The sequence below is a fragment of the Nyctereutes procyonoides genome, unplaced genomic scaffold, assembly GCF_905146905.1.
Source record: "Nyctereutes procyonoides isolate TBG_1078 unplaced genomic scaffold, NYPRO_anot_genome, whole genome shotgun sequence".
Classification (NCBI taxonomy): Eukaryota; Metazoa; Chordata; class Mammalia; order Carnivora; family Canidae; genus Nyctereutes; species Nyctereutes procyonoides.
In genome coordinates this window covers 2,278,589-2,304,362 of record NW_026575124.1, presented here as the reverse complement: position 1 = coordinate 2,304,362, position 25,774 = coordinate 2,278,589, and the positions used below count along the sequence as shown (strand labels likewise).

General features: G+C 48.8%; 2 protein-coding genes across 13 annotated transcripts; one reads left to right on the top strand and one right to left on the bottom strand.

Moving 5' to 3' along the window:
* Nucleotides 1-55: 55 nt before the first annotated feature.
* On the top strand, nt 56-13,746 carry CSRNP2 (cysteine and serine rich nuclear protein 2). The gene is made up of 5 exons (XM_055337041.1): nt 56-192; nt 5,249-5,485; nt 6,607-6,866; nt 10,459-10,755; nt 12,737-13,746. Exons 2-5 carry the CDS (start codon nt 5,335-5,337, stop codon nt 13,658-13,660), a joined length of 1,632 nt encoding a protein of 543 aa, XP_055193016.1. The 5' UTR covers nt 56-192; nt 5,249-5,334; the 3' UTR covers nt 13,661-13,746.
* A 2,933-nt stretch (nt 13,747-16,679) lies between these two features.
* On the bottom strand, nt 16,680-25,046 carry LETMD1 (LETM1 domain containing 1). Of its 12 annotated transcripts, none has more exons than XR_008665979.1 (10): nt 24,558-25,027; nt 24,239-24,390; nt 22,544-22,659; nt 21,639-21,721; nt 19,912-20,098; nt 19,687-19,788; nt 19,431-19,583; nt 18,827-18,923; nt 17,912-18,030; nt 16,680-17,715 (listed from the first exon to the last, which is right to left on the bottom strand). XR_008665979.1 is itself a non-coding variant. In XM_055337043.1 (10 exons), exons 1-9 carry the CDS (start codon nt 24,818-24,820, stop codon nt 17,950-17,952), a joined length of 1,278 nt encoding a protein of 425 aa, XP_055193018.1. In that variant the 5' UTR covers nt 24,821-25,027; the 3' UTR covers nt 16,680-17,715; nt 17,912-17,949. The 12 variants fall into 12 exon arrangements, 11 of the variants coding, with proteins under 11 accessions (XP_055193018.1, XP_055193024.1, XP_055193025.1 ...); XM_055337043.1 differs by having other exon boundaries at nt 17,912-18,074; XM_055337049.1 differs by having other exon boundaries at nt 16,680-18,074; nt 24,894-25,046.
* Between the last annotated feature and the right edge of the window lie 728 nt (nt 25,047-25,774).

The following is a 25,774-nucleotide window of genomic DNA, read 5'->3' as shown; positions in this document are numbered from 1 at the left end:
GCCTGCCGGCCGACCTGCCCACCCGCCCTCCCTCCCAGCCCTGCCGCCCTGGGAACTCCCCGACCGTCGCCGCGGGCCCGGGACTCGCTCTGTCCTCTCTGCTTCCCACCCGGGCTGGGGCGGCGGCGGCGGCGGCGGCGGCCGCGGGGGCGGCAGAGACCATCTCGGGAGGAGGCAGCCGCGGCGGGGCCGGTAATGGGCCTGGGGGTGCGGGGCGGAGGGTGCCGCCTCGTCCTTTCTCGGGATCGGCCCGCGGGCGGCTGTGGAGAGGTTCCCCCCGCCCCCCCAGGGCCGCGCGGTTGGAGGGGTCAGAAACGGGGGAGGCTCGCTCGGGAGCGGCCGGGGGGCGGGGAGCCGGGTCGCCGCGGGGAAGGAAGCAGTCGGGAGAGGCGTGGGAGCCCGGGGCGCGGAGGACGCGGGCCCCGGCTGCGGGGGCAGCTCGGGGCACGACCCGGGGGCGGCTCGGGAGCCGGCGGGGTTGCGGGTGAGGGTTGAGCGCGGAGCGGAGTGGAGGTGATGCAGGATGGAGGGAAGTGAAGGAAGGGGAGGGCGAGGAGGGGAAAATGTGGGAGGAGTGGTGGGGAATTTGTGAGTAGCAGGCAGGAAGGGATGGGGAAGGCTGGGCAGGGGCCGCAGACGCTGGGAATGAGCGGGAAGGTTAGCGGGCATCGGAGAAATGGGCCGGGAGCCCAAGGGCTCAGCAGGGGTGCCCATTAAAGGGAACCGATGCCTTGACCTGTCCTTTCGGCTCAGGTTCCTCACGTCTCTCCCATTTTTTCTTTTCTTTTTTTTGGCGTTGTGTGTGTGTGTGTGTGGGGGGGGGGACGAAAGCATCCCTTGCCCTGGCTCCCAGCTCGATCATTTTTCATAGGCCCAAACACGCAGCCGACTGCCATCCATCCCTTTGAGTGCCATGGTCTTGATTTATCCTTCTAAAGGGGTTAGAGTGGCAGTGTGACACACACAGACCGCCCTCCAGTGCGAAATGTTTAGGAGTTATCCCCGAGAGACACAGTGTGTCCTCTTGTCCTGCCGTTTTCAGTTTCAGGTAAACCCGTGGTTGGTTCATATTTTCATTTTCTTTACGGACTTCACATCTTGCTAATCTCCAAAGCCAGGAGGAGGTTGGTGTGCGCCAGAGTTAGAAGTGACTGGATATCCTTGAGAATTAATGGTTCCTGCAGCATCATGTTCCTGGTCTCCCACCAAGATCTTGTGTCCTCCATACCATGGTAGTTTAGACGTGGAAAGCCAAGTTTTAACCTTGTGTCAGTGAATGGGCCAAACAAACAAACAAACAAACAAACAAAACAGTGAGGGTTAGAAGGGAGGGCTTCCTTAAAATACCCAAACAGTATGTTTACACTCAAGCACTTTATGAGTTCATGATCCTGGTAATCCCAAGGACACATGGATCCATGAAATTCATGGTATATGAGAATCAACTGCAATATCTTGTAAAAGGAGAAACAGGTCAGGTCATCTTACTCAGGTTTATCCTAACACTTAGCAACAAGCCTTCCTTCCTCTAACCCAGCTACCGAAGATAACCCTGACAATCTTACCGGAGATTTTGGTCCCTTGACCTTTCCAAGAAGGTTGGATTCCAGTGGCCTGGAGAGGCTTTCTCCTGTGAGATATACCTTGTCTTAATTAGTATTTTATACTCCTTTAAGAGAGAGGCCTTCGTTACTAAACTTTGGAAATATATTTTGAATCCACAGAAATTTTTCTGGGTGATCCCTCTTTTGCTAGCCTCACAAAAGCTGGGGGGGTTTTGGTTGTTGTTTTTTTTTTGGACAGATTGTTAAAGGAATCCTACAGGACTGAAAAGGCTTAGATCCAGTACTAAAGTGCACATATACTATAGATCTTTATTTGGCGCTAGCCGCGTATCTCTTGTTTACCGTGGATATGCTGTATTTCTTATACCTTTGGGAAATACTCAGCTAGAAACAGTTGAGAAAAGGCCATAAGGCAGGGAGCCAGAAAGTGTCAGCTGCCCTTTCATTTAACTGGCATTAAAAAGCTTTTATAGGGGCTCGCATTCTTTTCTCCAAAAGCATTTGTTGTTTGAGTTGGTCATTTTGGCAGTTAACTGTCACTTAGGACCTGCATTTCCAGTCTCACCTTCATGATTTCTGTATGGGTTTAAGGGTTCTGTTCGGTTTAAGGGTATAACTCACAACTGTTTCTCTTGAACACAGGCATTGATTCTCTACCAGTGAATGGTTGAGAGAGGTGGGAATGACTGATTTCTAATCAGTTAGAAAGGTTGATTGGATGAGCTGGAAATTGTGGGACCTATTCTAGTTGTTTCGGTTGCAAAGAAAGATCTCTTCAGGCCACTGTGGAAGTGGATGGGAGGTTTGTTTTTGGTGCCCAATGAGCATCTCTTCCTGACGAGTCAGGTTCACACCAGAGTTGGACAAGGAAGGCTGGGTTGAAATTGAAACTTATACTGTGGTCAGGACAGCATTGATGGATTATATATAATGGGGTGCATGTCAGAAAGCGAATCAGATGGATCCTGGCCAGGGTGAGGAGAGCCAAGTCAGTACACACATCATTTACATATGTAGCCATGGGTTCAGATTATTCTCCGGCATTTTAAGGAAAATATCTTTCTCCTAGGTTTCACATCTTTTATTTCTTTCTGTCTCTCTCTCTTTTTTTTTTTCTTCCTCTTTCTTACCTACCTCTTATCATTGCCCAGAAGCCACTATTCCAGGATTGGAAGTGGGGAAGACATAGAAAAAAGGGCAAAGGAGAATGGAACAAGCAGCCAGCAACCCTTGCCGCACCAGAGGAAGTGATACCCCTGAGGGCAACTGGGTTAAGACAGTGAGAATTTTAATAATAAAGATGGTTTTGGACCAAACCCAGCCTCATGCAGGGCTTACAGAGAAATACTTAGAGGGAAGCCACCCTACTGGAAGCAAAGGGACGTTGGAGGAAAGAACAGGACTGCACATTTGCTTCCAGTCATGACACCCTGCATGCTTCCAGACTGAGGAAGAAGCTACTTTCCCAGTAGCAACACTAGAGATCTCAGTTAAAGCTGAAGCTGGACTTAAGCCCTTTCTGAGAAAGCAGATTTTTCAGCTCAGTCTGAGTTTTCATGTGGTTGATAAAGCTTTTAAGTGGGGAGGAAAAATTCAATTCAGTGGTCAACATTATTCTCTTTTATTTTTTTTTTATCCCACTCACATAAGCTCTCCATTGTAAAGATTACCTCCACCCCCACCCCCACCCCCACCCCCACAGGATGGAATGCAAAATTTGTTAGTTAATAGGTATCTTTAAACCCAGCTCAAATCTTAACCCATTAAAAGGTCCCTGGCTCTCTCCGTTCTTAATATATCCTAGGAATGTGATCTCTAATGGTAAGATCAGTAACCTGAAGAACAGAATTGACACCTTAGGTTTGTTTTTAAATTTCATTACAATTCTTAACAAGTACTTGATTTTCTTTTCCCCCCGTCCCTGGCCAAATTTATTTCAGGAACGTGCTTGTCTGAGACCTGTGATGGCTGAGGTTTCTTAGGTATATCTTGTTACTCAAATGCAGAATTTTGATGAGATCTAGACAGATCAGGAAATATCTTCGCTAAAGTACTTATTAGGTCTGGTTGACTATGTAGAGCTGATCCAAGAGCAGGCAAATTGCTTCCGAGAGACACAGTCCAGAAAAACAGCTCTGTAGCAGGCATCTCTTGACACCACAGTATATTCTGGGTAGCTGCTCCGCAGTAATGCAGCCCTGTCTTTCTGGGCAGTGTTGTTATTCCTGCTGCATAATTAGCAACTAGTGAGATCATAGTCTGGGGAGATTTCTGGCGTTACTGAGGCAAAGCAGGGAGGCTTCGTATCATCACATGTGGCTCCAGCTCTAACAGCATTTCTGTCCAGCAGATTCATATTCTTAGGAACTTAAGTCCAAAGATGGAGAAGGAGAAAGATGTGTACCTGGGAAATGGACTATCCCAGACTCTGTGTGTGTGACATGTTGCAAATGCTGCCTGCCATATTGACGTAACCATAGTCAATTGTCCCTTCTTTTGCCATTTGATTTCCCCTTGCCGGGTTCTTTACAGAGGGCTAAGATTGTAAAGCTAAGTTGTTCTGGCACAGGGGATGAGGATAGACCAGCTGAGCCCTATTTTATGGAGCTGAATGAGATTGGAGAAGATTCTGGGCTCTGAAGGCAGTGCAGATTCTAATCTTCAGTCCATTCTTTAGAACCAAATTTGACCTTTCTGGGAGCCTGGTGAGAAACTTCACCCTTGTGAAGATCTGGGTAAAGTGTCTCCCTGGCTTCTGATATACTCTGAAACTTAGGGCCTAGAGCGTATTAATTCCCAAAGTGCATTCCAAGAATCACTTGCCCCCAAGATACTCTGGAAACACAGGGTTCCATAAGGAGATGTGGGGACCCCTGTGTGCACTATGTTTGCTCTCACCCTTCACCATGCTCATTAGTATATTAAAAGCCTCCATGCAGTCCTCTCCTAAGCATCTGTCTAAACTATTTGGACACACCAGTCCTATTGCCATGTAAAGCTATTAATATCCATGGAACTAGTTTATTTAATATATATACTTTGGGAAAAGCCAGGCTAAATTTTCACTAGGAAAAATAATTGGGGGATCCCTGGGTGGCGCAGCGGTTTAGCGCCTGCCTTTGGCTCAGGGCGCGATCCTGGAGACCCGGGATCAAATCCCACGTCGGGCTCCAGGTGCATGGAGCCTGCTTCTCCCTCTGCCTAGTCTCTGCCCCCGCCCCCCGTGACTATCGTAAATAAATTTAAAAAAAAAAAAGGAAAAATAATTGGATCTAGTCTAGGTTTAGGCACAGCCTAATTCTGCCTTTGATCCCTAGTCCCTCCCACTGGCCCCTTGGAGAGCGCTCCTGTGTGCGCACCGTAGCAGCTACCGTTATTCCCGTTATTCCCCGGGCTAATGAAACCCAGAGCCCAGCTGGCTTGGAACCAGAGGCCTCCACTCTATTCGGAAAGGTGCTGCTGTTACTCATCTCATTATTCTACGAATGACTGAGACCGCAGGGGCTGAAGGGAAACAAAAGTAGGAGAATATTGGCCAGGATAAGTAAAGAAATGACCTAGTCTCGAGAGACCAGACCTCAGTGCTAGCTCAGGGACTTTCTTCACTTGGAGAGCTGCGTGTATAGACTTGGGAGGGGTCTGGCTCAGGACGGGAATGCTGATTCCTCTTTTCCCCTGGGCAGAATCCTAATGCACCTGGCTAACTGGTGGTGAGCAGGGGCTTTGGGGCCAACGTGGTGGGCTCCCCAAGGAAGCCCCTTTGAAACCAATGGATGCATTCACGGGTTCGAGTCTCAAGAGGAAGTTTGATGATGTGGATGTGGGCTCATCAGTTTCCAACTCAGACGATGAGATCTCCAGCAGTGACAGTGCTGACAGCTGTGACAGCCTCAATCCTCCTACAACCGCCAGCTTCACACGTGAGTGAGCCCCACCACCCCGTTTACACCCACATCCTCCAGGCATCAGAGCCCATTGCAGTCCTTGAGAAAGAGACCGCTCCTTGTCTCCAGCTGGGGGATTTTCCGCTAACCATGATCTTTTCCACTCTTAGCCCAACTTTGCTCTTTGGAGGACTTTATTGCTCTCGTATCATAGACTTAGGCCTGACCTACTCTAGCTGATTTTTTTCCTTTTTTTATGCCATGGTTTATGGCTCCCCAGGAAGGGCTTAATTAAATTGAGGGAGGAGAGGTCCAGGATTTTACCCTGACCCACCAGAGTCCCACACAATTGTAGATCTAGAAGGACATAAGTGATTACTGCCTGGTCAACTGGGGCAACTCCAGATTTCTTAATTCTAATGGCTCAGTTAATTTCTTGGAAAGAACTTCTGATTCTATAGAACAGAGGTTGCCTACGGACCAAATCTGGCCCACTGCCCGTTTTTGTAAATAAAGTTTTATTGGCACACAGCCACATACATTGGAATTGCTCTCATGCTACAATGGCAGGGTTGAGTGGTTGTGGCAGAGACCTGATGGCCTGCAGAGACTGAAGTATTCACCGTCAGGCTGTTTAAAGAAGAGATACACCAACCCCAGCTATACACCAACCCCAGCCGTCCCACAGAGGTCCCCGTTATGATAGCGGAGTTCTTCTACACCTGCACTGTCCAGTATGGGAGCCATATGTAGCCAGGAGACTGGAAACGTGACTAGTAGAACCAAGGAGCTGAATTTGAAATTTTATTTTGAGTAACGTAAAGTGCCACACGTGGCTAATAGTGGTTGAATCGGACAGAGAAGCTATAGAGATGGTTACATCCTGAAAAGATTACCTAGAGATCCGCTTCCCAGCTGATGTCCAAAATTAGATTTTGTGGTCATCTGTTTGGGTGAAGTCAGTGTGGCGGGAGTGGTATGAGCCAGCTGATGTTCAGGGCCCCTCCCAACTGTGCGCTTATGATGTGAAGACTGGACATGTCTCAAGGTACAGAGAGCGCTTTGGACAACGGTTGAGCCTAGATGGGTGAGAAAGAACGTGGGCCCCAGGGAGGCCGTTTCAGGGTTGGTAAAACCGCTCTGTGCTCCCTTCTCAGCCACATCCATCCTCAAGCGGCAGAAGCAGCTGCGGAGGAAGAATGTCCGCTTTGACCAGGTGACCGTGTACTACTTCGCCCGGCGCCAGGGCTTCACCAGCGTGCCCAGCCAGGGTGGGAGCTCGCTGGGCATGGCCCAGCGTCACAACTCCGTACGCAGCTACACACTCTGTGAGTTTGCTCAGGAGCAGGAGGTGAACCATCGGGAGATTCTCCGTGAACACCTGAAGGAAGAGAAACTCCACGCCAAGAAGATGAAGGTGCCTAAGGGGTCTGGGGTCTGGGTACACCCATGCGCCAAGATAAAGTGGGGAACCATCTAGATTATTTATATTTCTTCTGGATTATTTATTTCTTCCTTGTAATTTGATTATTGCCCTTGGCATGTTGAGATTCCCGATCTTTCTAGTGAGAAGTCTCAGGTCTGGAATCAAAGCTCAGTCTGAAACCCCATTCTTTTTTGTCTCTGGTGGGGAGTCTACGCAGGAGAGCAAAGTGGCTTCCCTAGAATTCCCTAACCTCACCCCTTCAGCAAATTTTTTTAAAGTTTAAGATGCGAATACCTGAAAACATTCAAGTCTGTCACCCTTGGAACCTGAGGAAGCATGAGGTTTCAGTTTCTTGTTAAATGACTGTCTATTGTCCCAATGCACAGAACAGGTTTTCTCAGGCGCCTGGGGGGTGCTTAGGGGGTGAAGCATCTGCCTGTGGCTCAGGTCGGGAGCATGCCCCGTGTTGAGCCCCCTGCTTAGTGGGGAGCCTGCTCTCCCTCTTCCTCTGCTCGTTCTCTCTCACTAGCTCGCTCGCTCAGTCTCTCTAAATGAATAAAATCTTTAAAACAAACCAACAGGTTCTCTCTGCTAGACCCTGCACATGTAGCCCCCCTGTCTGTAACCCCCGTCACCTCTAGGTGATGGTCTTTGAGGTGTAAACCACAGCATCGCCAAATAGCTGTTTCAGTTTGTCTGGTTCTAGGCCTGCCATCTGATGCCACCCCAGCTCCTCAAGTTTAGGAGGCGACAGTGAGGCTGGAGGATGACCCCTGCCTTACAGGATGGCTCTTTACAGCTACCCGCTTGCTCTCGGCACCACGCAGCACTCCACAGCCATACTTCGCATCAGGCCACAAAATCCCCCCCGCCCCCCCACGAGTTCCCGGCTCCAGGTCTGGAGACACTGCTGTAGGTCTAGCCAAGTTTCTTGTGGGCCCCAAACATGTGACCCATATTAAAACAGGTGGCTGCATTATTTGCAGGGTGGCAGATGAGACCCGAACGAGCCACCCCAAAACATGGTGTGGTTGGAGAACCCACAGCAGAGGACGTGAGCTAACGACATCTCATTCCTTTCTCCTTTTGACAGCGCGCTCCCCTTCCCGCAGCCTACTCCCGGAGCCTCACACCTGTTTTTCTAACTGGAATGACACCGAGGCGTCCCGTTTCTTGTGTCTGAGGAATTCCATCACTGACCCTGTCACCTTCCTGCTGCTATAGCAACGGCCCGGGAAATAAACACTGTTCTCATCATTTGCAGTGAAGGCTTTCTTCCCTTCCCCTAAAGAAACCTCTCTCCTAGATCTGATAGAGGGATAGCCTGTCACAGCACGACTCCCTCCTGTTCTGTGCCCCCCCACCGGGAGCAGGTCTAGGGACAAAGCTAAGCAAACCCAAGGCCGACACAGGATCCCTACCTAGGATTCCTACCTAGTAGCTGATTTAGCGAACGGCAGCCCTGGTGGCAACTAATAGATCCTTCCGTGTCGAGAGACGACGCTTCCTTTGCCCTCTCCCAGGGCCAATGCGCTTGCTTTTCTTAGAAATTTTTCCTGACTGCAGTACACTGCAGGGGAGACTTAAAAAATACATCTTTCGCATCTCTGATGTACCATCTAATATTTATTTTCCTTTTCAGGCTGTCACAAAAGGAAAAAAAAAAACCTCCTGATGCTCTGAGCTTCAATTACCTATCATTTTTCTAATACTTTTTTTTTTAAGATATTATTTATTCGTGAGAGGCACAGAGAGAGGCAGAGACACAGGCAGAGGGAGAAGCAGGCTCCCTGGGGGGAGCCCGATGTGGGACTCGATCCCAGGACCCAGGATCACACCCTGAGCCGAAGGCGACTCAACCACTGAGCCACCCAGGCGCCCCTCATTATTACTTTTTTCTAATTTGGGCCTTTTATTCATATGGAATTCATTATTATGGGTAGTATGCTTTACTAGTACAGCTTTATTTATTTATTTTTCAAAAAGCCCATCCAGTTATCCCAATATCATCTAATGACCAGAGGACTCTCTTTCTTGGTTTCAAATGCCACCTCTACTGTGTTACATCAAATTCTTATATCTACGTGGGTTTCTTCCTATTGCATCTCTAACCTCTTTCCCTTGAGAGGACAGCAGGAGGGAGCGTGCTAAGGAAGAAGCCATTGCTGGCAAAATAGGAAGGAGGAGGGGCCCCAAGGTCTGCAGAAGGGCCCCTCATCGCGGGTCTGCCTGGTACCGAACTAACAGGCCAGGAAACCCCCAGAAGCACCTCTGTATTTGTCCCCTCTCTCTCCCACCTTCCCACAAACAAACAGGTGTGGAGCTGATGAGCCCCGCCGTTGCATCATCTCGCTCCCAGGAGCTGTCCCTTTACTAGCACTAACCTGTGGCTGGGTCTGATGAAATAAGCCAACCCCTCCAGGAGCTTGGCTCTCATCCTGCTGGTAGCTTCCAGACCTCTGGGAATTACAAAGTCTCATTTTCTTTCCTTGAATTCTCTAGTGAGTTTTCAGAACTCATTCAGCCAGATTGTCTTCAACCTGCCCTTCCACGAAGACTCCTTGCCTGGCTCTCTGTCTTGGCCCAGAGAACCCAGACTTCTGCCCGTGGATAGTACCTCAGTATTTCGCATGCCACCCTACTCCCCATACGGCATTCTTCTTTGAAATCAAAAAAGATTAGAAAGGAGAAAGTGTATTCTAGGCTGTGGGTTGGCAGTGAGGGCTTTCTTGGATAGCTGTTAATAATTTGCTCATTTTTTTCTCCTCCCAGCGAAGTGAAGCCCTTCTGTGTGTGCAGAGAAGTCTTCACTCTGTGGGGACTCAGGGTCCTTGACAAAGACCTGGTAGCCTGTACTACCGTTCCCCGAATGTGGTTTTGGGTCCTTCGGGGTGCAGATTGAAGGGTGTTTTGCAAGGTTATCTATACATACAAGGAGCATCCAGCCGCTGACAGACCTCCCTGTGTCAGAAGGCAACTTAGCTGACGTTACAGGACACAAGTTTGAGGATGGAGGGTGTATTTGTGGGAAAATGAGGGAAGAGGAGACACAGGCTTTGAGAAACTTTGGTCTAGAAAGGTGATCCCTCCTGTGTTGACAGGTGTTAGAGCTACGTTGGGCTTCCTGCCTTCCTGCTCTAGATTTATGCTCTTCAACTCTCCAGTATGGTGGCAACTAGCCACACGTGCGGCTTCTTAGACTTAGTTAAAATGAACTAAAATTAAGTTCTCCTTCGCACCAGCCACATTCACAGTGCTCAGTAGGCACGTGTGCTGCTCGCAGCACGGATATTTCCATCAGTGCAGGAAGTTCAGTTGGACCCTGCTGCTCTGTGAGAAGGTGCCTGCCCGGGGATCCCTGGGTGGCTTTAGCGCCTGCCTTCGGCCCCGGGTGCGATCCTGGAGTCCCGGGATCAAGTCCCGCGTCGGGCTCCTGGCATGGAGCCTGCTTCTCCCTCCTCCTGTGTCTCTGCCTCTCTCTCTCTATGTCTATCATAAATAAATAAATAAATCTTTAGAAAAAAAAAAAAAGGTGCCTGCCCATAATACTCGAGGCTAACCTTTCCTTCCCGTCTCCCGGCAGCTGACCAAGAATGGGACAGTGGAGTCGGTGGAGGCCGATGGCCTGACCCTGGATGACGTCTCAGACGAAGACATTGATGTGGAAAATGTGGAGGTGGATGACTACTTCTTCCTGCAGCCCCTGCCTACCAAGCGGCGACGAGCTTTGCTGAGGGCTTCAGGGGTCCACCGCATTGACGCCGAAGAGAAGCAAGAGCTTAGAGCCATCCGCCTGTCTCGGGAAGAGTGTGGTTGTGACTGTCGCCTCTATTGTGACCCAGAAGCCTGTGCCTGTAGTCAGGCTGGGATTAAATGCCAGGTCAGTCCAGGTTGGCCTGGGAGGTGATATCCACACTAGAGGAGTCAGGGGGCATGATGTGGGTCCTGGTGAACGTGGGAGGCTGCCTGTCATCCACGGGTGGACTCCCATGACGGGCAGCACTGCCTAGTTCCACGACCCTCCCCCACCAAGGAGAAAGCCAAGCATGGCAGGATTCCTAGGCCATGGAGAGAGCCATTAGCTTTTGCTGTGTCTCATCCTGGAAGTGGTAAGCAGCAGCTGTCAGCAGATGGGGGAAGACGGGTTGGTGAGTTTAACATTAGTAGCTGTTCCTTAAACATGGACTGATGTCATGAGATGAAAGGAAGCAGAGAGATGAGGTAGGCCTCCGGATTTTGTCTTGCAAACACTCACAGGACCTCTGCTCCAGTTCTGTAAAACCCAAAATAATTGTCAGGTTCCTGTAGTTCAGGATCGGACGCGGCTTGGCAGAGCTGGAGTCCAGGGTCTTAAAAGACAGAAGCCGTCATCCGCTCGCTGGTTTGACAAGGGACCGCTTAGAAGGCTCATCTCCGTTGAAAGCAGCAGTACCATCCCAAAAGATGAAATTTATTTGGAACTTGTATACTGAGGATGTGGGTGCTGAGTCCTTGTGGTTGAAGGTTCCCTAATGACCCTCTTCTTTCCTATTTTTAGGTCGGTAATAGCTGTAGCGTATCTGGCCAAGTACTGCTTTTCAGACCAAAGTCCCATAATGAATCAGTTATACTGTCCTGAGAGTAGTCCTAAGAATTGGACTGTTCCTAAGGACTGGAATGGAGAGTTCTAGAAGTTGATATCATAGGAAGACATTGTGACTTATATATATACATATATATATATATATATATATATATATATATATATATATATACACATATTTGCTTACGCTTTATTTTTGGTTCCTTTTGGGGGTCCAAAAGGGAGATAAGGAGGTAGAGGAGCTCCTTTCCAGGTGTTCCTGGTCTGTAGGTTAATTATTGCAGTACTTGCCCCAGACCTAAACCATCAGGGGAAAATGAAGCAGGTTGTGAAAAGCTGGCCGTTACCATGTTTGAACCATCAGTAGAGCACCCCGGCACAACTGAGGCACTTTGCCTTAGTTTCCCTAGAATGTGCTCCTTTAGACCAGCTAGATCTTCTGCTTCCTTTCCCTGTCATCGCAGAAGGCAGTCCGTAGACTTAGGCCCCAGCCTGTTTTCTCAGTAAACTAGGTAAATTCTGGGAAGGTCTCTGAGGCGCAAAAATGTCTTCAAGGGATCCCTGGGTGGCTCAGCGGTTTGCCTGCCTTTGGCCCAGGGCGTGATCCTGGAGACCTGGGATCGAGTCCCACGTCGGGCTCCCTGCATGGAGCCCGCTTCCTCCTCTGCCTGTGTCTCTGCCTCTCTCTCTCTCTCTCTCTCTCATGAATAAATAAATAAATAAAATATTTAAAAAAATGTCTTCTCTGAGAACCGTCAGCTTTCAGAGCAGCGTCTCTGGACTTTCTAACTGGAAAGGCCCTTTGATGTGATTTTTAGCTACATTTTGTCTGGAAGAGGAAACAAAGCCCTGGAGAGATAAAGGACCTTCTTCTTTTCTCTTCTTTTAAAGATTGTCTTTATTAGAGAGCGAGCACAGGCAGGGGGAGAGGCAGAGGGGGAGGGAGCGGGACAAGAAGACCGTGCGGGGCGCAGAGCCCGATGCAGGGCTCGATTCCACGACCCTGAGATCATGGCCCGAGCCTAAAGCGAGTTGGATGCTTAACTGACTGGGCCCCCCAGGTTGCCCGGGAGGTAAGGGCCCTTCTAGAGGGCACACCGCTCATTAGCGGCTGTGTTGGAACTGAAACGCAGCTGGTCTGCAGGTTACGTTTGTCCTGGCTGTTCCTGTTGTAAGACCTCGAATCCCCAGCCACTGCCTCCCGTCCCCGTCATTAAATCTGTGGGTCTTCTGTGGGTCTCCTCCTCCTCCTCCCTCAACCTTCTTGTCCTCTCCTCAGGTGGATCGCATGTCCTTCCCATGTGGCTGTTCCCGGGATGGCTGTGGGAACATGGCTGGGCGCATTGAATTCAATCCAATCCGGGTCCGGACTCATTACCTCCACACCATCATGAAGCTGGAGCTGGAGAGCAAGCGGCAGGTGAGCCGCCCGCCAGCCCCAGACGAGGAGCCGTCGCCCGCCGCCGGCTGCAGCCTGCCCGGGGCGCAGGGCTCCGAGACGCAGGACTTCCAGGAGTTCATTGCCGAGAACGAGACCGCGGTGATGCACCTGCAGAGCGCGGAGGAGCTGGAGCGGCTCAAGGCGGAGGAGGATTCCAGCGGCTCCAGCGCCAGCCTGGACTCCAGCATCGAGAGCCTGGGCGTGTGCATCCTGGAGGAGCCCCTGGCTGTGCCCGAAGAGCTGTGCCCGGGCCTCGCAGCCCCCATCCTCATCCAGGCCCAGCTGCCCCCGGGCTCCTCCGTCCTGTGCTTTGCCGAGAACTCCGACCCCGCGGCTGCCTCGGCGGTGAACAGCCCCTCCTACTTGAACAGTGGGCCCCTGGTCTACTACCAGGTGGAGCAGAGGCCGGTCCTGGGGCTGAAGGGAGAGCCCGGCCCGGAAGAAGTCCCGGCCTCCTTCCCCAAGGAGAAGGATCTGAGTGTCTTCTCTCTCCCGGTTACCTCACTGGTGGCTTGCGGCCCCACAGACCCCGCTGCCCTGTGTAAATCAGAAGTGGGGAACGCGTCCGCCCTAGAGGCGCTAGTGCCCGAAGATTGTGACCCCGAGGAGCCTGAGAGTGAAGACCTCCGCCCCTCCTGGCCCCCCTCGGGCCTCCCCTTCCGCACGGACCATGAAGAGGGCTGTGTGGCGGAGAAGACCTCACAGCAGAGCGAGGACAGGCCCCCCGAAGAGTCTTCCCTAGAACTCCCTCTGGCAGTGTGACCCAGGGATGGCGGGCCTGCCTCGTACCCATTCTCTATTTATTCCCTTATTTTATCTAACACCATTTCAAAACAAAACTGTAGAAGCAGCTGCTACTCCCATGTTATTTTATTGGGGTCTTTGGGGGCTGGGTGGGAAAGAATTGTTTGTAAAAGTATTTTTTAAAGGGTAAACAGAACCAAGGAGACCGGTCCCGGCTTGATCTGGGGGAGAGTCTCGGGGCAGAGGAGGCTGCATGGTGCCCAATACTGAGCTTTTCGGGGCCACTGGAACGAAGAATGAGGATCTCACAGGAGAAGCCGGGTAATTCAAGCAGCTAATCTTTATGTAGGGACCAGAACACAGTAATCTGAACAGCATGGAAAAGCCCGTTCTCCTCTCCTGAGCTCCAGGTGGGGAACAAGCTCGAGTCCCCCCTCAGCCACTCCGGCAGCCCACCTTGGTGTATCATAGTCCGCTGGAGAATCACCTGGTCAGGTCTAGAGAGGAGTGGATGGAAGGGTCTCTGCTTCTGAAGAAAACCTCCAGGATTTATCAAAATTTAACCTGCCTTCCCTGGCCCCCCCGTTTGGTAAATAAGTTAATATTTGACATGTTTCGTGTTCTCTGACCTGTTCCCCACACTGGGGAGTCCTGGTCTGTAACTTGAATTATTTCTTTCACATGTTCTTAGGTACTAGAGTTAAACTTGTCTATTTGTCTTTTATCCCCCCTTCCTTCCTTTTCCCTTGAAGAAAAAGCTAGATTGGCTGGGGACGTGGCCCAAAGAGCCCGAGTCTTCGGTAGGAGTCCAGCGCTAGCTGTGCCGGGCAGCGTTAGGCTGGGGCTCCCGGCCCACGGGAGGCACATCTGGAGCGTTAACTACGTCCGGAAGAGGCAGCAGGAACAGGCTGCTGTCTGGGAAGAAGACTCTATTTGTGCCACGCTTGCTTTTTCACCCAGGTTTTCCCCCCACTCTGGGAGGTTTGAGCTTTAAAGGAATATAGGATGTGGCAACCCAAAGTCACCAACTAGTTTTTGTTCTTATTTCTTCTGTTTCTGCCCTTGTGGTCCTTGGATATACAGGGTTAGAGTCCTTATACTATTCCTCTTCCTCCCTCCCCGTAGCCCCAGAACTGCCAAGGTTTATTGGATCCCTCCGTCTTGATACATGAAAATTGGAAGCCAAACTTAAATACAGCCCCCAGCTTCCCAAGAACTCAAGTTCTGACTATAACCTTTGCGATCTATAAAGCGGGACTCAAATTCACTTCTTACCTCGGTGGGGGGGACACGGTGTCTGCTCCTTTTATGTCCGGCCTATGCTCCAGGATGTGCTCCGCTGAACACCGCGGAGTTCTTTTTATTACCAGTTATCTCTGCCTCCGTTTTAAAACGGAGACAGTGGGGAGCAAAACACACTTCTCTAGCATCCTTTACGTCATGCCTCAATTTTATTATGGTTTATGAACCAGGAAAGAACAAGTGAACCCCTTTTGGGTTTTGGTGGGGGAGAGACCTCTTCCCACTTACCTTCCTCACGGAGCCTTTTCCCGTGCGACGTTCAAGCACCCTTTATGTGTGTCACAGCAGCATTTGGCCTATCACGTTTCTAAACTGAGCCTGCGAGGCCTTGTACTTAAACAGACACATCCTTTAGCCCAGTCTGCCTCTCCTGTTCATTCCCGGTTGTGCTTGGTTTTACAGTGGAGGGGAGTTCTTAAGTACAGGACCTTGTCTCCCCCCATCCTTTAGCCTCACCAAGCAGAGAGTCTTAGGTACCTGAGATCTAGCGCTCTCCTAAGCGGAGCCCCACTTTCCCACCTTCAGCAGCCCCGACTACAAGACTGAAGCTTCCCTGCAAACTCGGCTATGGAGAAGACTCTTGCGGAGTCTGTTGGAAGGGGAGGGTGGGCTCTACACATTCCCTCCTTAGGGAGGCTCCAGCCTCACCTAGGAAGCGGATTCCAGCTGCTCCAGAAGAGACACTAGCCTTTGGGATCAACCCAAGAATCTGAATCTGTTAAACTGATTGCCAACCCCCAAGATAATTGGTTTTTCTGAAAAACTAGTTTCTTCACTTGATCTTAGCCAAAAGGCCAAGAAGCGGTATTTGAAAAACTAGTTTCTTAACCCAAGTCCATCCCTCCGTTAACAATTCCGACTCCCGCCGATCCCATTTTTAAATGCTGAATATTAACATCGAACATTAACCGTCTTGTCAAGCAAAGGGCCTTTTCTACGACCTAGTCCATCTCGTTTCTGGTGCTACCTGAGCTGGACGGGCTTCTAGCTCACGGTTGCTAGAAAAGCTAAGCCTCGGCCTCTGATCGCAGGAGCAGACCGCTTCGGCCCTGCTCCATCTAGGCCTCGACAAAAGAAATTTATTACTGCAACTCATTCTTTCCAGTTTCCTTTCTCACATACTGTATACAGGTAGTATTTTCAATGTGAATCCAAAGCTTGTCTGGTTCTCTGAAAAAGGTTTTTTTTTTTTTTTTTTTTTTTTTTTTTGCCTTTTAGGTCCTTTACATTGTGATAATGCTGTATTTAAAGAGAATATTTAAATGTAATATTAAAGAAATATTCAAAAGACCAGTGTGTTATTTTTTATCTTGGCAGGCTGGTTACTTGTTAGAGAAAGGGTGTTTCTCTAGAGTCCTATATAAATCTAATTAGGTCAGTTTGAGATTAATGTTAACATCATGGTGGGGAAAATAGAACATTCTCTTTGGAGCATCAAGAGCTTCACTTGCAGCATCTGCCCTTATGTGCCTCTTCAGCTGAAGCAGGCCTTGGTCCTGCCCTGTTGGAGCTTTTCCCTTCCTGTAGGCCCTCCACTGGGGGCTCACTTGCTAATTCCAGAGCCTCTGTTCCCTGTTACCATCTTAAAACACAGCAAAGAGCATCAGTGTCAAATCAGTTCCCTCCGAACTTCCATCCCAACAGAAGCTTCTATTCCAACCAGCTACCTCCCCATTAGTTAGGTTTTATGTCAGTCTTGTCAGAGGAGCTTCAGCAAAATAATTAGATGCATAAGTCATTTCAGCAACCAGTTTCAGGCAGTCTTTACTTTGGCTTTGAAACAGTGCTTCATGCATTTACAATAAGTTACTACAAGCCACTGATGTACACAGACAAAAGCTAAACCCAACTTACTCACAATGCAGGCCTCTCCTGGTCCCCCCGCGGGGCAGTCACTACTACCTTAGAGATTTAATCCATGGCCCAAAGATGGTGGCCACTGTCCATCACAGCTGGACCGCTGTAGCACAGTGGAGGTAGCAGAGTTCAAGATCCTTAGGGGCGGCAGCACAGCCCAGAAATTAAGACAAGGGGGTGGGGGCGCGGGGTGGGCATGAAGGCTATAAATAAGGGAAGGGTCAAGAAACACTTGTATTTCCTTCTATCTTTTCCACTAGAATGTTCCCGTACATGAATAACTATTTGCTTAAAAAAAAAATAAAAAGATGTTCAAGGATTTGGAAAGGAAAGGGAGTGGTTAACCCAGTGAAGGAACCAAAAAAAAGCCAATTTTTGGTCATAACAAAAAGTTTTGAGGGCAGCACTGAGGTACACCCATAGATGTCAATGCTCCAATTCAAACAGTGCTATTCCCCTCACCAGCCAGAAACTACCAAAAACACAGCTGTAATGAGTGTGGCCGTCCGTGGGTAAGTCCTAGGCCAAATGAGGATTTCCACCTGGGGCAAAAGCTCACTTCTAGGATCTGGACTTCAAACATCACAATTAAAGCCCAGTACAGAGGCAGCTCAGGCTGATTCTGAGGAAGTTGGGAAGAGACCTCACATGGGCCCCCTCTGGAGAGAGGATTTGTTTCAGTTCCAGCTCCAACATGGGTACCACGCTACGAAGCCTGTGGCACCTGCTCCTCTGCCTCCCGCACACCTAAGAGTGCACACACACTCTGCCGCCCAGTGCTGTTTGGTACCACGCTGCTGTGACTATGTGGCTGCAGGACAATGCCATCCACTCCGTGTTCGCTCAGCGCCTTGTCCCAACGTAGTTGACGGAAAGCAGGACCACGTTGTGTAGCAAGAGGGACAGCTCAGCTTCTGTAAACACCATCAGCGTTAATGGTTTGGCCAGGAACACTCAGCTTTCTAACTGCCTTGGGGCTTGATACTGGAGGCAGGAAGCCAAGTGCAAACGTGGGACACCAGGGACTACTGTTCTCAATGCTCCCTGCTTCACTCCAGTCCCCGCATGTACACCTTCCTTTCCTTCCACCAGATATTCCTTTCTACTCACCCTCACTTCTTGACTCTTATGTGGTGGCAGTAGAAAATTCAGAGATGGTAACGATGATACACAACACCACAGTCACCCTTGGGATTCTTCTGGTAGGAGCGGGTGCTCTGGAAACATTTCTGGACTCCAAGGAGATTAGTGGGCCTGCCCTGGTATTCACAGGCTTAGAAAAACATCAAGGCCTAGCCGAAGGATCCAACAAGAGACCCACAGGCCTAATACGCAGCCTCAGGTACTTTTTATTTAACCAACTGAGTGTTTTTGTTCTGAATTTGAATGCCTTTAGGCTAGTGCTTCTCAGTAGGGATCATTCTGTTCTCCTGTCCCCTACTGGACATCTGGCAATGTTTGGGGACGTTTTTGGTTGTCAGAACCGGTGTGGAAGGGCAGCCCCAGTGGCGCAGGGGTTTAGCGCCGCCTGCAGCCCAGGGTGTGATCCTGGGGACCCAGTATCAAGTCCCATATCAGGCTCCTTGCAGGGAGCCTGCTTCTCCCTCTGCCTGTGTCTCTGCCTCTCTGTCCCATGAATAAATAAATAAAATCTTAACAAAAAAAAAAAAAGAAGAAGAACTGGTGTGGAAGATGCTGCTGGCATCTAGTGGGTAGAGACCAGGGATACTGCTAGATACCCTCTAAGGCACAGGACATTAGCATCAATAGTGCCGAGGCTGAGAAACTGCTTCAGACGGGCATGTGTGCAGTCTTGGGCTCCCACAGTCCCCACTACTCCCTCATGTCTTGCAGAGTCTACTTCATTACCTGCTTAGCCCCTGTAGGCAAGAGTTTACACCCTTTCAATTAGAGATGTCTATTAAACGAGGGTTTTACAGTAATTAATAATCTACTCCAAAATAATCTTAGAATAAAATACAATTCTGTGGATTTTAATGGCATAACCATAGGGATGTGTCTTACCTTTCAGGCTGCAGGAAATCTGTAGCCACTCTCCCAGCCACGTTCGACACTTCTCTTCAGCAATATGGGTAGAATTCAGACCACGAAGATAACAAGCCTGTATCACTCAGAAGAGAAACAGTCCTCCACAGTCACATAGCAAATATGCCCATGAACTGTAAACACACATATAATTCAAAATCTCCTTTAAATAATAATATATATATATATATATATATATATATATATATATATATATATATATAAATAAGTCACAACCCCATGCCCAGAAGGAAGCTTTCCCCATGGCGAGCTGAACTACGAGGGACAGACAAGAGGACGACCAAAGAGGCCTACATCACCTAAAACACAAGGTCTAAAGAAGGGTGTCCTTAGTTTCTTAAGGGCCAAAAGAAAAGAAACATAAATCAAAATTACTATGGGCAATTCCTTTCCATGAGTGAAATTCACTGAGAAAAAAAAATACACAGAAATGAGGTGAAAGAATAGAGTTTGGGTTTTGTTCTAACAAGCAAAACAGGGAGCTCTCTGTAAGCTCCCAGCCCCGTGAGCTGGCTCGAGAGCCCACCAAGGACTGAGGGTTGCTACTGCAGTAAGTTCTTACCGATTTCACTTCCTGGAGAGTCAGCTGGCCAACCCCCAGCTTTGCCAAAGCTTTGTCCAGCTGGTGAATTACAGCCATCTGAGTGTTTAAACGGCGTCTCAACAAGAAAGGAGGCAGATGAGGCGTGAGGAGCATGGCTCGACTCAAGGCTTTCTGTAACACAACAGCACAGGAGGGCAAAGTCAACAGTCATTACCACATGCAAAACCTGAGGCAAGGTGAGGCTGCGGAACACAGAAAGCCTCAAAGTGCTCACCATTTGCAAAGCATGGAGTTGGTTCATGCCCAGAGGATGGTTAGAGAAACACTGTCTCAGAGCCAGGATATCATGTACTGTTGGGTGGGTACCATGCTGTATCTTGGGAGAGGTGAGAGATTGGTAGAGGTTAGGAAGGTCCTGCCTGGCCCTCTTTCCTAGTTTTAGTGCAAACAGGGTCTGACAAGAGTCACAGTTTGCAGGAAGGGGTAGCTGAAGGAATACCTTGGTGCACAGCTCTGTCATATGCCATCGGAGTCCTGCATCGGAAACGAGAGGGATAACCTTTTCTAAATAACAAAGGATTTCTGGGTGGGACTGCTTCCGGAGAGCATGATAGATATCTAAGAAATCAATCTGTTGCTTTGGGGTCCAGAAATGTTGGATCAGTAGCTGCCTAGGAAACAGGTACCTGAAAGGAGAAGGAATCACAATGTCACTTGCTGAAACAGGCCTCTTTCCTTTCAAAGAGCTCCCCGAAAGCATTTGGCAGACATGAACACTGGGAAGAAGAGACGGAGACGTTACTTCCCAAGCCCACTGTTCTTTTCTGTAAATGAGTCTCAGCTCGAGGTTTAAAGATACATTGAAGCACAATTTCAAGCAACGTTACTGAGGTTATGTGAAAGGAAGCAGTAGTGGGATAGCCTCGCTTGCAGTGATTAGAAAAAGGGACTTCACTCGAACTAAAGCATTTGAAGAACATATCTTGGATAGAGTTGGAGAGAGTTGTAGATAGAGCCGGTCACTGGATGTGATGCTGACAACTTCAAACTACAGCACGATTCGTATGTGTATATAAAATGTTACAGGCAAATTTGTTTTTTTAATTTATTTTTCCGCACGGGTGGTGGTTTCAGAGCACAGCTGCAAATCCCTGACATTCCTTTGATTGAGAAGTGAGGTCTGTGTCCCCTTATTTTTTAAATCTGGGGGACTGATTCAACCAATAAAACAGAGCAGAGTTGAGTCTTTGTGACCTTCGAGGCTAAGTTATAAAAGGCCACGCAGATTCTTATTTGCTAAAACACTCACCACTGGAACCCTGAGCTGCCATGTAAGAAGTCCTATTACTCTGAGGCCACCATATTAAAGAGGCCACATGCAGGCAATCTGATTCAGAGTTCCAGCTTTCCCTGCTAAGGCACCAGACATAAAAGTGACCTTAGACCATCATCAGCTAACTGCCCCTGAAGGACTTCTGTCAACACCACATGGAAGAGAAAAATCAGTCACCCACCTGAAACCTGCCCAATTTCCTGACCCACAAAACCAGGAAAAGCTGTTAAGCTTCGCACAGTTATTTGCCATACAGCAACAGAGAGCTAAAATAACATGCAACGTCATAGTTTAAAAGCCACCTGGGTGGCTCATTGGTTAAGCATCTGACTCTTGATTTCAGCTCAGGTCATAATCTTAGGGCTGTGGGATCGAGCCGCCTGTTGGGCACTATGCTCAGCGGGGAGTCTGGTTGAGATTCTCTCTCTCTCTCTGCCCCTCCCCACTATGCTTGTTTGCTCTTGTTGACTCTCAAAAGAAATAAATTATTAAAAAAAAAACAAAAACAAAAACTGTCATCTTTGGATCCAAAGTAAAGTAATAAAAATTTATTTTATGTTATCAGAATATGCAATGCATTTCTCTCCAAAAAAAAAAATCTCCCAAATTGCTATGCTTCCAGGGAGTGGGTTGCTGCCTCAAGGGATGATGGAAAAGATCATAATCTTATTTCATATCATATAGGGGCAGCTAAGAGACAAGAAAAGTCTAAGCTACCTATACCTACAGCTGATCCAGTAATCCAAGTGTTACTGAGTGGCTAATTAGAAGATTGGAGCAGTTAGTGCAATAATCTCTGCCTACTTCTGAAATGGAAAGTTCTTAAAATAATTTTTAATTAAAAAAAATCTTTGCTTCTTCAATATTCTGGGAAGATAGAAGTCTATACTCACATTAGCAAGAAGACCAGGTAGTTGGCAAAGGGTGGAATGGAAATAATACCTAGGAAAAGACACTTGGTGACGTCTCGACGGAACTAAGCAGAAATAAACACAGATGCAGTTTTAACCCAGGTAAGTTCTTAAGACAGTGAACAATCCCTCCCCCACACTGTGCAGTTAACTCCTACTGCAGCCCAGAGAAGGATCAAGGTTATTTCTATCTACCTCTACCTGGTAAGTTCCTTGAGAACAGAAGCCCTGATTTGTTCATTTTTGTATCCCAAATAATGTCTAGTACAGGGCCTGACATTATACCAAATCCCTCAACACATTTTTCCTGATGTGACGAATGGGTCCTAGGTCCTCAGTTTCAGCTTTAAAACTACTCAAGTCACCACCAAATACTACTTTCCCGCTGCCTTTTTAATCCCTGCAGATATTTACATATTCGGAAATGAACTACATTTTAGTATTTACGACTTCTATTCATCAAGTATGCCAGTATGCTCTTTATGGAGCTCTGTTACAGAGGGCTACAACTCGGAATAAAACCAATTCTGACTGGGCAGCCGGGGTGGCTCAGCAGTTTAGCGCCGCCTTCAGCCCAGGGTGTGATCCTGGAGACCTGGGATGGAGTCCCGCATCCGGCTCCCTGCATGGAGCCTGCTTCTCCCTCTGCCTGTGTCTTGCCTCTCTCTCTGTGTCTCATGAATAAATAAATAAAATCTTAAAAAAAAAAAATTCTGACAAATAACCTGATGCTCTCCTTTAGATGAATACTTTGATCTCACAGCAGAGGGGAGAAGGCTGATCAGTGGTGAACAAGATAGAAAACCAAACCAAAACAAAACCTTGAGATCTTGGTTAACTTTAATTACCTCACCATGAAATTCTGGGTATCTGCCCCTGGCCCGTACCTGTCTCAAATGCTCCATCTCCCGGTATGGAAGTTGATGAAACTTTATATTGTGCTTCCACATATTTGTCTTTATTCTTCTAGCCTTTTTGGCATCAGCCCAAAACATCTGCAATCCTGCCTCATTAAAGTAGAGGACAGAGTGTGATGTTATCCCAGTTTGAATCTTATCACAACTTCCCAACTCCCTGTTTACTAACAACACACAAACTTGTCCCTCCCCAATACCACTCTGAGTCACAGCTCCAAATGAGGACATTCGAAACTCTTGTGAGGCCAACCTATATCTCTCTTCTCATTCTTTTTCCCCCCCGGCACATCACCTCTCTTCCAGCCAAGTTGGCCTTCTGTGATCTATTTATGGAATGCTCTCCCTCTTCTGGTTCACTACTCACTCCCACTTTAAAATAAAAATTCAAAAGCTCCATAACCTTGAGAAGTCTTCCTCAATTACCCTTATGTATTCCCCAGACAAGATATTAACTTATCTCCTTTCAGGAACACTGTTAGAAATAGTATTAATTCAACATATTTCTATGATTGCATTTTTCTGTTCATCTGATGATAATTCTTACATTTTGTCTAAGACTTTAGTTTTCAAAAATGCTTTCATATTTATGAATGAAATGACACTATGCCTAGGTTGGCTTCAAAATCATATAGGAGAAGGCAAGTGTATAAATAAAGTAAGATCGGTGGCAACAAGTTGCAAACTGTTGAAGTAAGGTTGAGTACGTGAAAATTCATTGTATTATTCTCTCTACTTTTGTGTATGTTTAAAATTTTCTGTAATTAAAAACCAACCAACCAAAATTCTTCTTCCAGACCCTTTTCTTGTTTAATCCTAGTTATAAACCTGGTAGCAGACAAAGCAGCCATTCTACTTCTACTTCAGATTTTGCAAGTCTATGAAGCTAGGAGCAATCCTGATAATTTTCACAGCCGACGATATGGCAGTTTACTGTAACTGCTGTTATGATAAAAGTATTATAGTCATAGACCCATTTATTGAGCACATATGATGATCGGGCCCTAAGTACTTTAGATGTATTGGTGTTTTTATTTAAACTTCACAACCACGCGGTCAATAGGTAGGTCCTATTATTTTCCATGTTTTACAGATGAGAAAACCAACAGACAGAGAGGTTAAGTAACTAGTCCAATCACATCGTCAGTGACAAGCTGGGATTTGAACCCAGGCAGTCTGGCAAGAGTGGACACCTGTCATCATCATCGCACCGTATTCTAGTAACTAGCACAGCTCTGATCTGAACGAAAACATTCAGAACGTGAGTATATCCACAACACGTATCTAGGACAGATCTATGGCAAGCATCAGACCACACTTTCTTATGGGCCAAGTCAGTTGATAAACCACAGGGCAGGTCTGTGCAGCCATAGATGCCTGGCTTGGTGCACGTCAAAGAATCGCTACAACAGTCAGCTGCGTGTGGCTACGAAAAGTGCAAAAATACCTACATTCCCCCCTGGATGTGGTCAAAGACGTCTGTCCTAACACTTTTTTTCTAGAAATATTCACCAGAAGTGCTAAACTTCTAAGAATTTAATGCCAAGCATTTCTACAACACCCCAGCTCACACCACGCAGCGCGACATGCAAATAATCTTCCTTTTTCTAACACTCCTGGACTTTGCCCGGGAATGGACTCCAGGGATCGCTGTTTGGGGGTTTTTACCTTTCATGAAGATTGTGTACAGGACATAGAAGCGGGGGAAATGACGACCCAAGAAACGATGATATTTCCCATTAATCACTTTGGTCTTGGCCGCCACGTAAGAGATCAAGCTCTTCACGTCTGCCTTTGGAGAAAGGTGAAGCTTTGAAGACCTACAAGGAAGATCAAAGAGACTAGGTGGGAATCGGTCCCCGGAGCCCCCTTGGGAACTAATGTCAAACACCAGGCTCAGAGGACGTGTGCTGAGATCTGAACCTTCCGAAATCCAAGGAAGATCTTGGGCTCAAGGAGAGCTAAGCAATCGGCCCGGGAAACATACATATCGGGCCGATGAAAGATCCGGCGGGAAGGGACGTCGGGCGTGGGATGAGGCTGCAGGGGCCGTTTCAACAGCAAGCTAAGGCCCGCGATGGGATCCGGAGGAGTAGCCGTGGAGCCTGAGCCGGAAAAGGGAGGCTGAAGGAGGAGTCCAGGCCACTGGGGAATTCGGACACGGGCCACTGACAGCCCTGAGGGCCTGGAAGCCGAAGAATAAAACCCCCGGGGCCAGGGCGTGGGATGCTGACAACTAGAGACCAGCATGCAAACAAGGTTGAGACACTGGAAGGGAGGGCCTGTATGTCGGAAACGCTCTCCTTTGTCCCAGGTCCCTCACCGAGGGGCCCCCCAGGCCAGGCCACAGCGAACAAGTTGCAGCTTCCGAGGGACATGAGGCCCGGGGGTGGCCGCCGAGCCCCACAGGACAGCCCGAGCCCAGCACACCCTGGAGAGCGCCATCTTCACCGCGAGGGAGGTCGCCTTTACGTCACGCCCGTGCCAGGGCGCCTGCGCCCACCCTGAGTGCTGATTGGTGGCCGTCGGGCGCTCGCCGGCGAGGAGGCGGTGCTAAGGCGACGTAGCGCGAGAAGGGCCCTGATTGGTCGCAGCCGGTGTTTCCTGGTTTAAAGGCGCCGGAAGCGGGCCGTCGCCGAGGCCGCGAGGACGTAGGGTCTGTGATCTTGAGGACGGTCTCTCGCCGAGGGCGCTGCCGATGCCCCGCGATTCCCAAGGGTTTCCTAGCGCCGCCCTCGCCGTCTGCCCGTATCCCCGGCTTCGGGGCGTCGACGCGGTGGGTGCCCGGCGGCGCCGTGGCGGGGCCTGGAGCCGCGGCGCCCTCTAGTGGCGGCGGCAGGAACTAGGCCGGGAGCCGGTGGAGCCGGTGGAGCCGGTGGAGCCGGGGTCGGAGCGCTTCCTGCTGTCGCCGCCGGTTTCCAGACTGTCCGCCTGTCCTTCGAGGATACACATCTTCCTCCATCACCTTGTGTGGGCTTTTTTTTTTTTTAATTTTTATTTATTTATTCATGAGGCAGAGACACAGGCAGAGGGAGAAGCAGGCCCCACGCAGGAGCCCGACGTGGGACTCGATCCTAGGTCTCCGGGGTCACGCCCTGGGCCGAAGGCGGCGCTAAACCGCTGGGCCACCCGGGCTGCCATGTATTTGTTTTTTGTCTTTTATTTTATTTATTTATTTTTTAGCGTCTACCGCTTACGGCGTTT

What these genes read in the sequence shown, in the direction of transcription:
- LETMD1 (XM_055337042.1), bottom strand. Translation starts at nt 24,820, where the DNA reads ATGCTGGTCTCTAGTTGTCAGCATCCCACGCCCTGGCCCCGGGGGTTT. An exon ending in AACTCCATGCTTTGCAAATG is followed by an intron (nt 19,584 to 19,686) that starts GTGAGCACTTTG and finishes GTTGTGTTACAG; the next exon opens with AAAGCCTTGAGTCGAGCCAT. An exon ending in CTCTCCAGGAAGTGAAATCG is followed by an intron (nt 18,924 to 19,430) that starts GTAAGAACTTAC and finishes TGAGTGATACAG; the next exon opens with GCTTGTTATCTTCGTGGTCT.
- CSRNP2 (XM_055337041.1), top strand. Translation starts at nt 5,335, where the DNA reads ATGGATGCATTCACGGGTTCGAGTCTCAAGAGGAAGTTTGATGATGTG. An exon ending in TACAACCGCCAGCTTCACAC is followed by an intron (nt 5,486 to 6,606) that starts GTGAGTGAGCCC and finishes CTCCCTTCTCAG; the next exon opens with CCACATCCATCCTCAAGCGG. An exon ending in AGGCTGGGATTAAATGCCAG is followed by an intron (nt 10,756 to 12,736) that starts GTCAGTCCAGGT and finishes TCCTCTCCTCAG; the next exon opens with GTGGATCGCATGTCCTTCCC.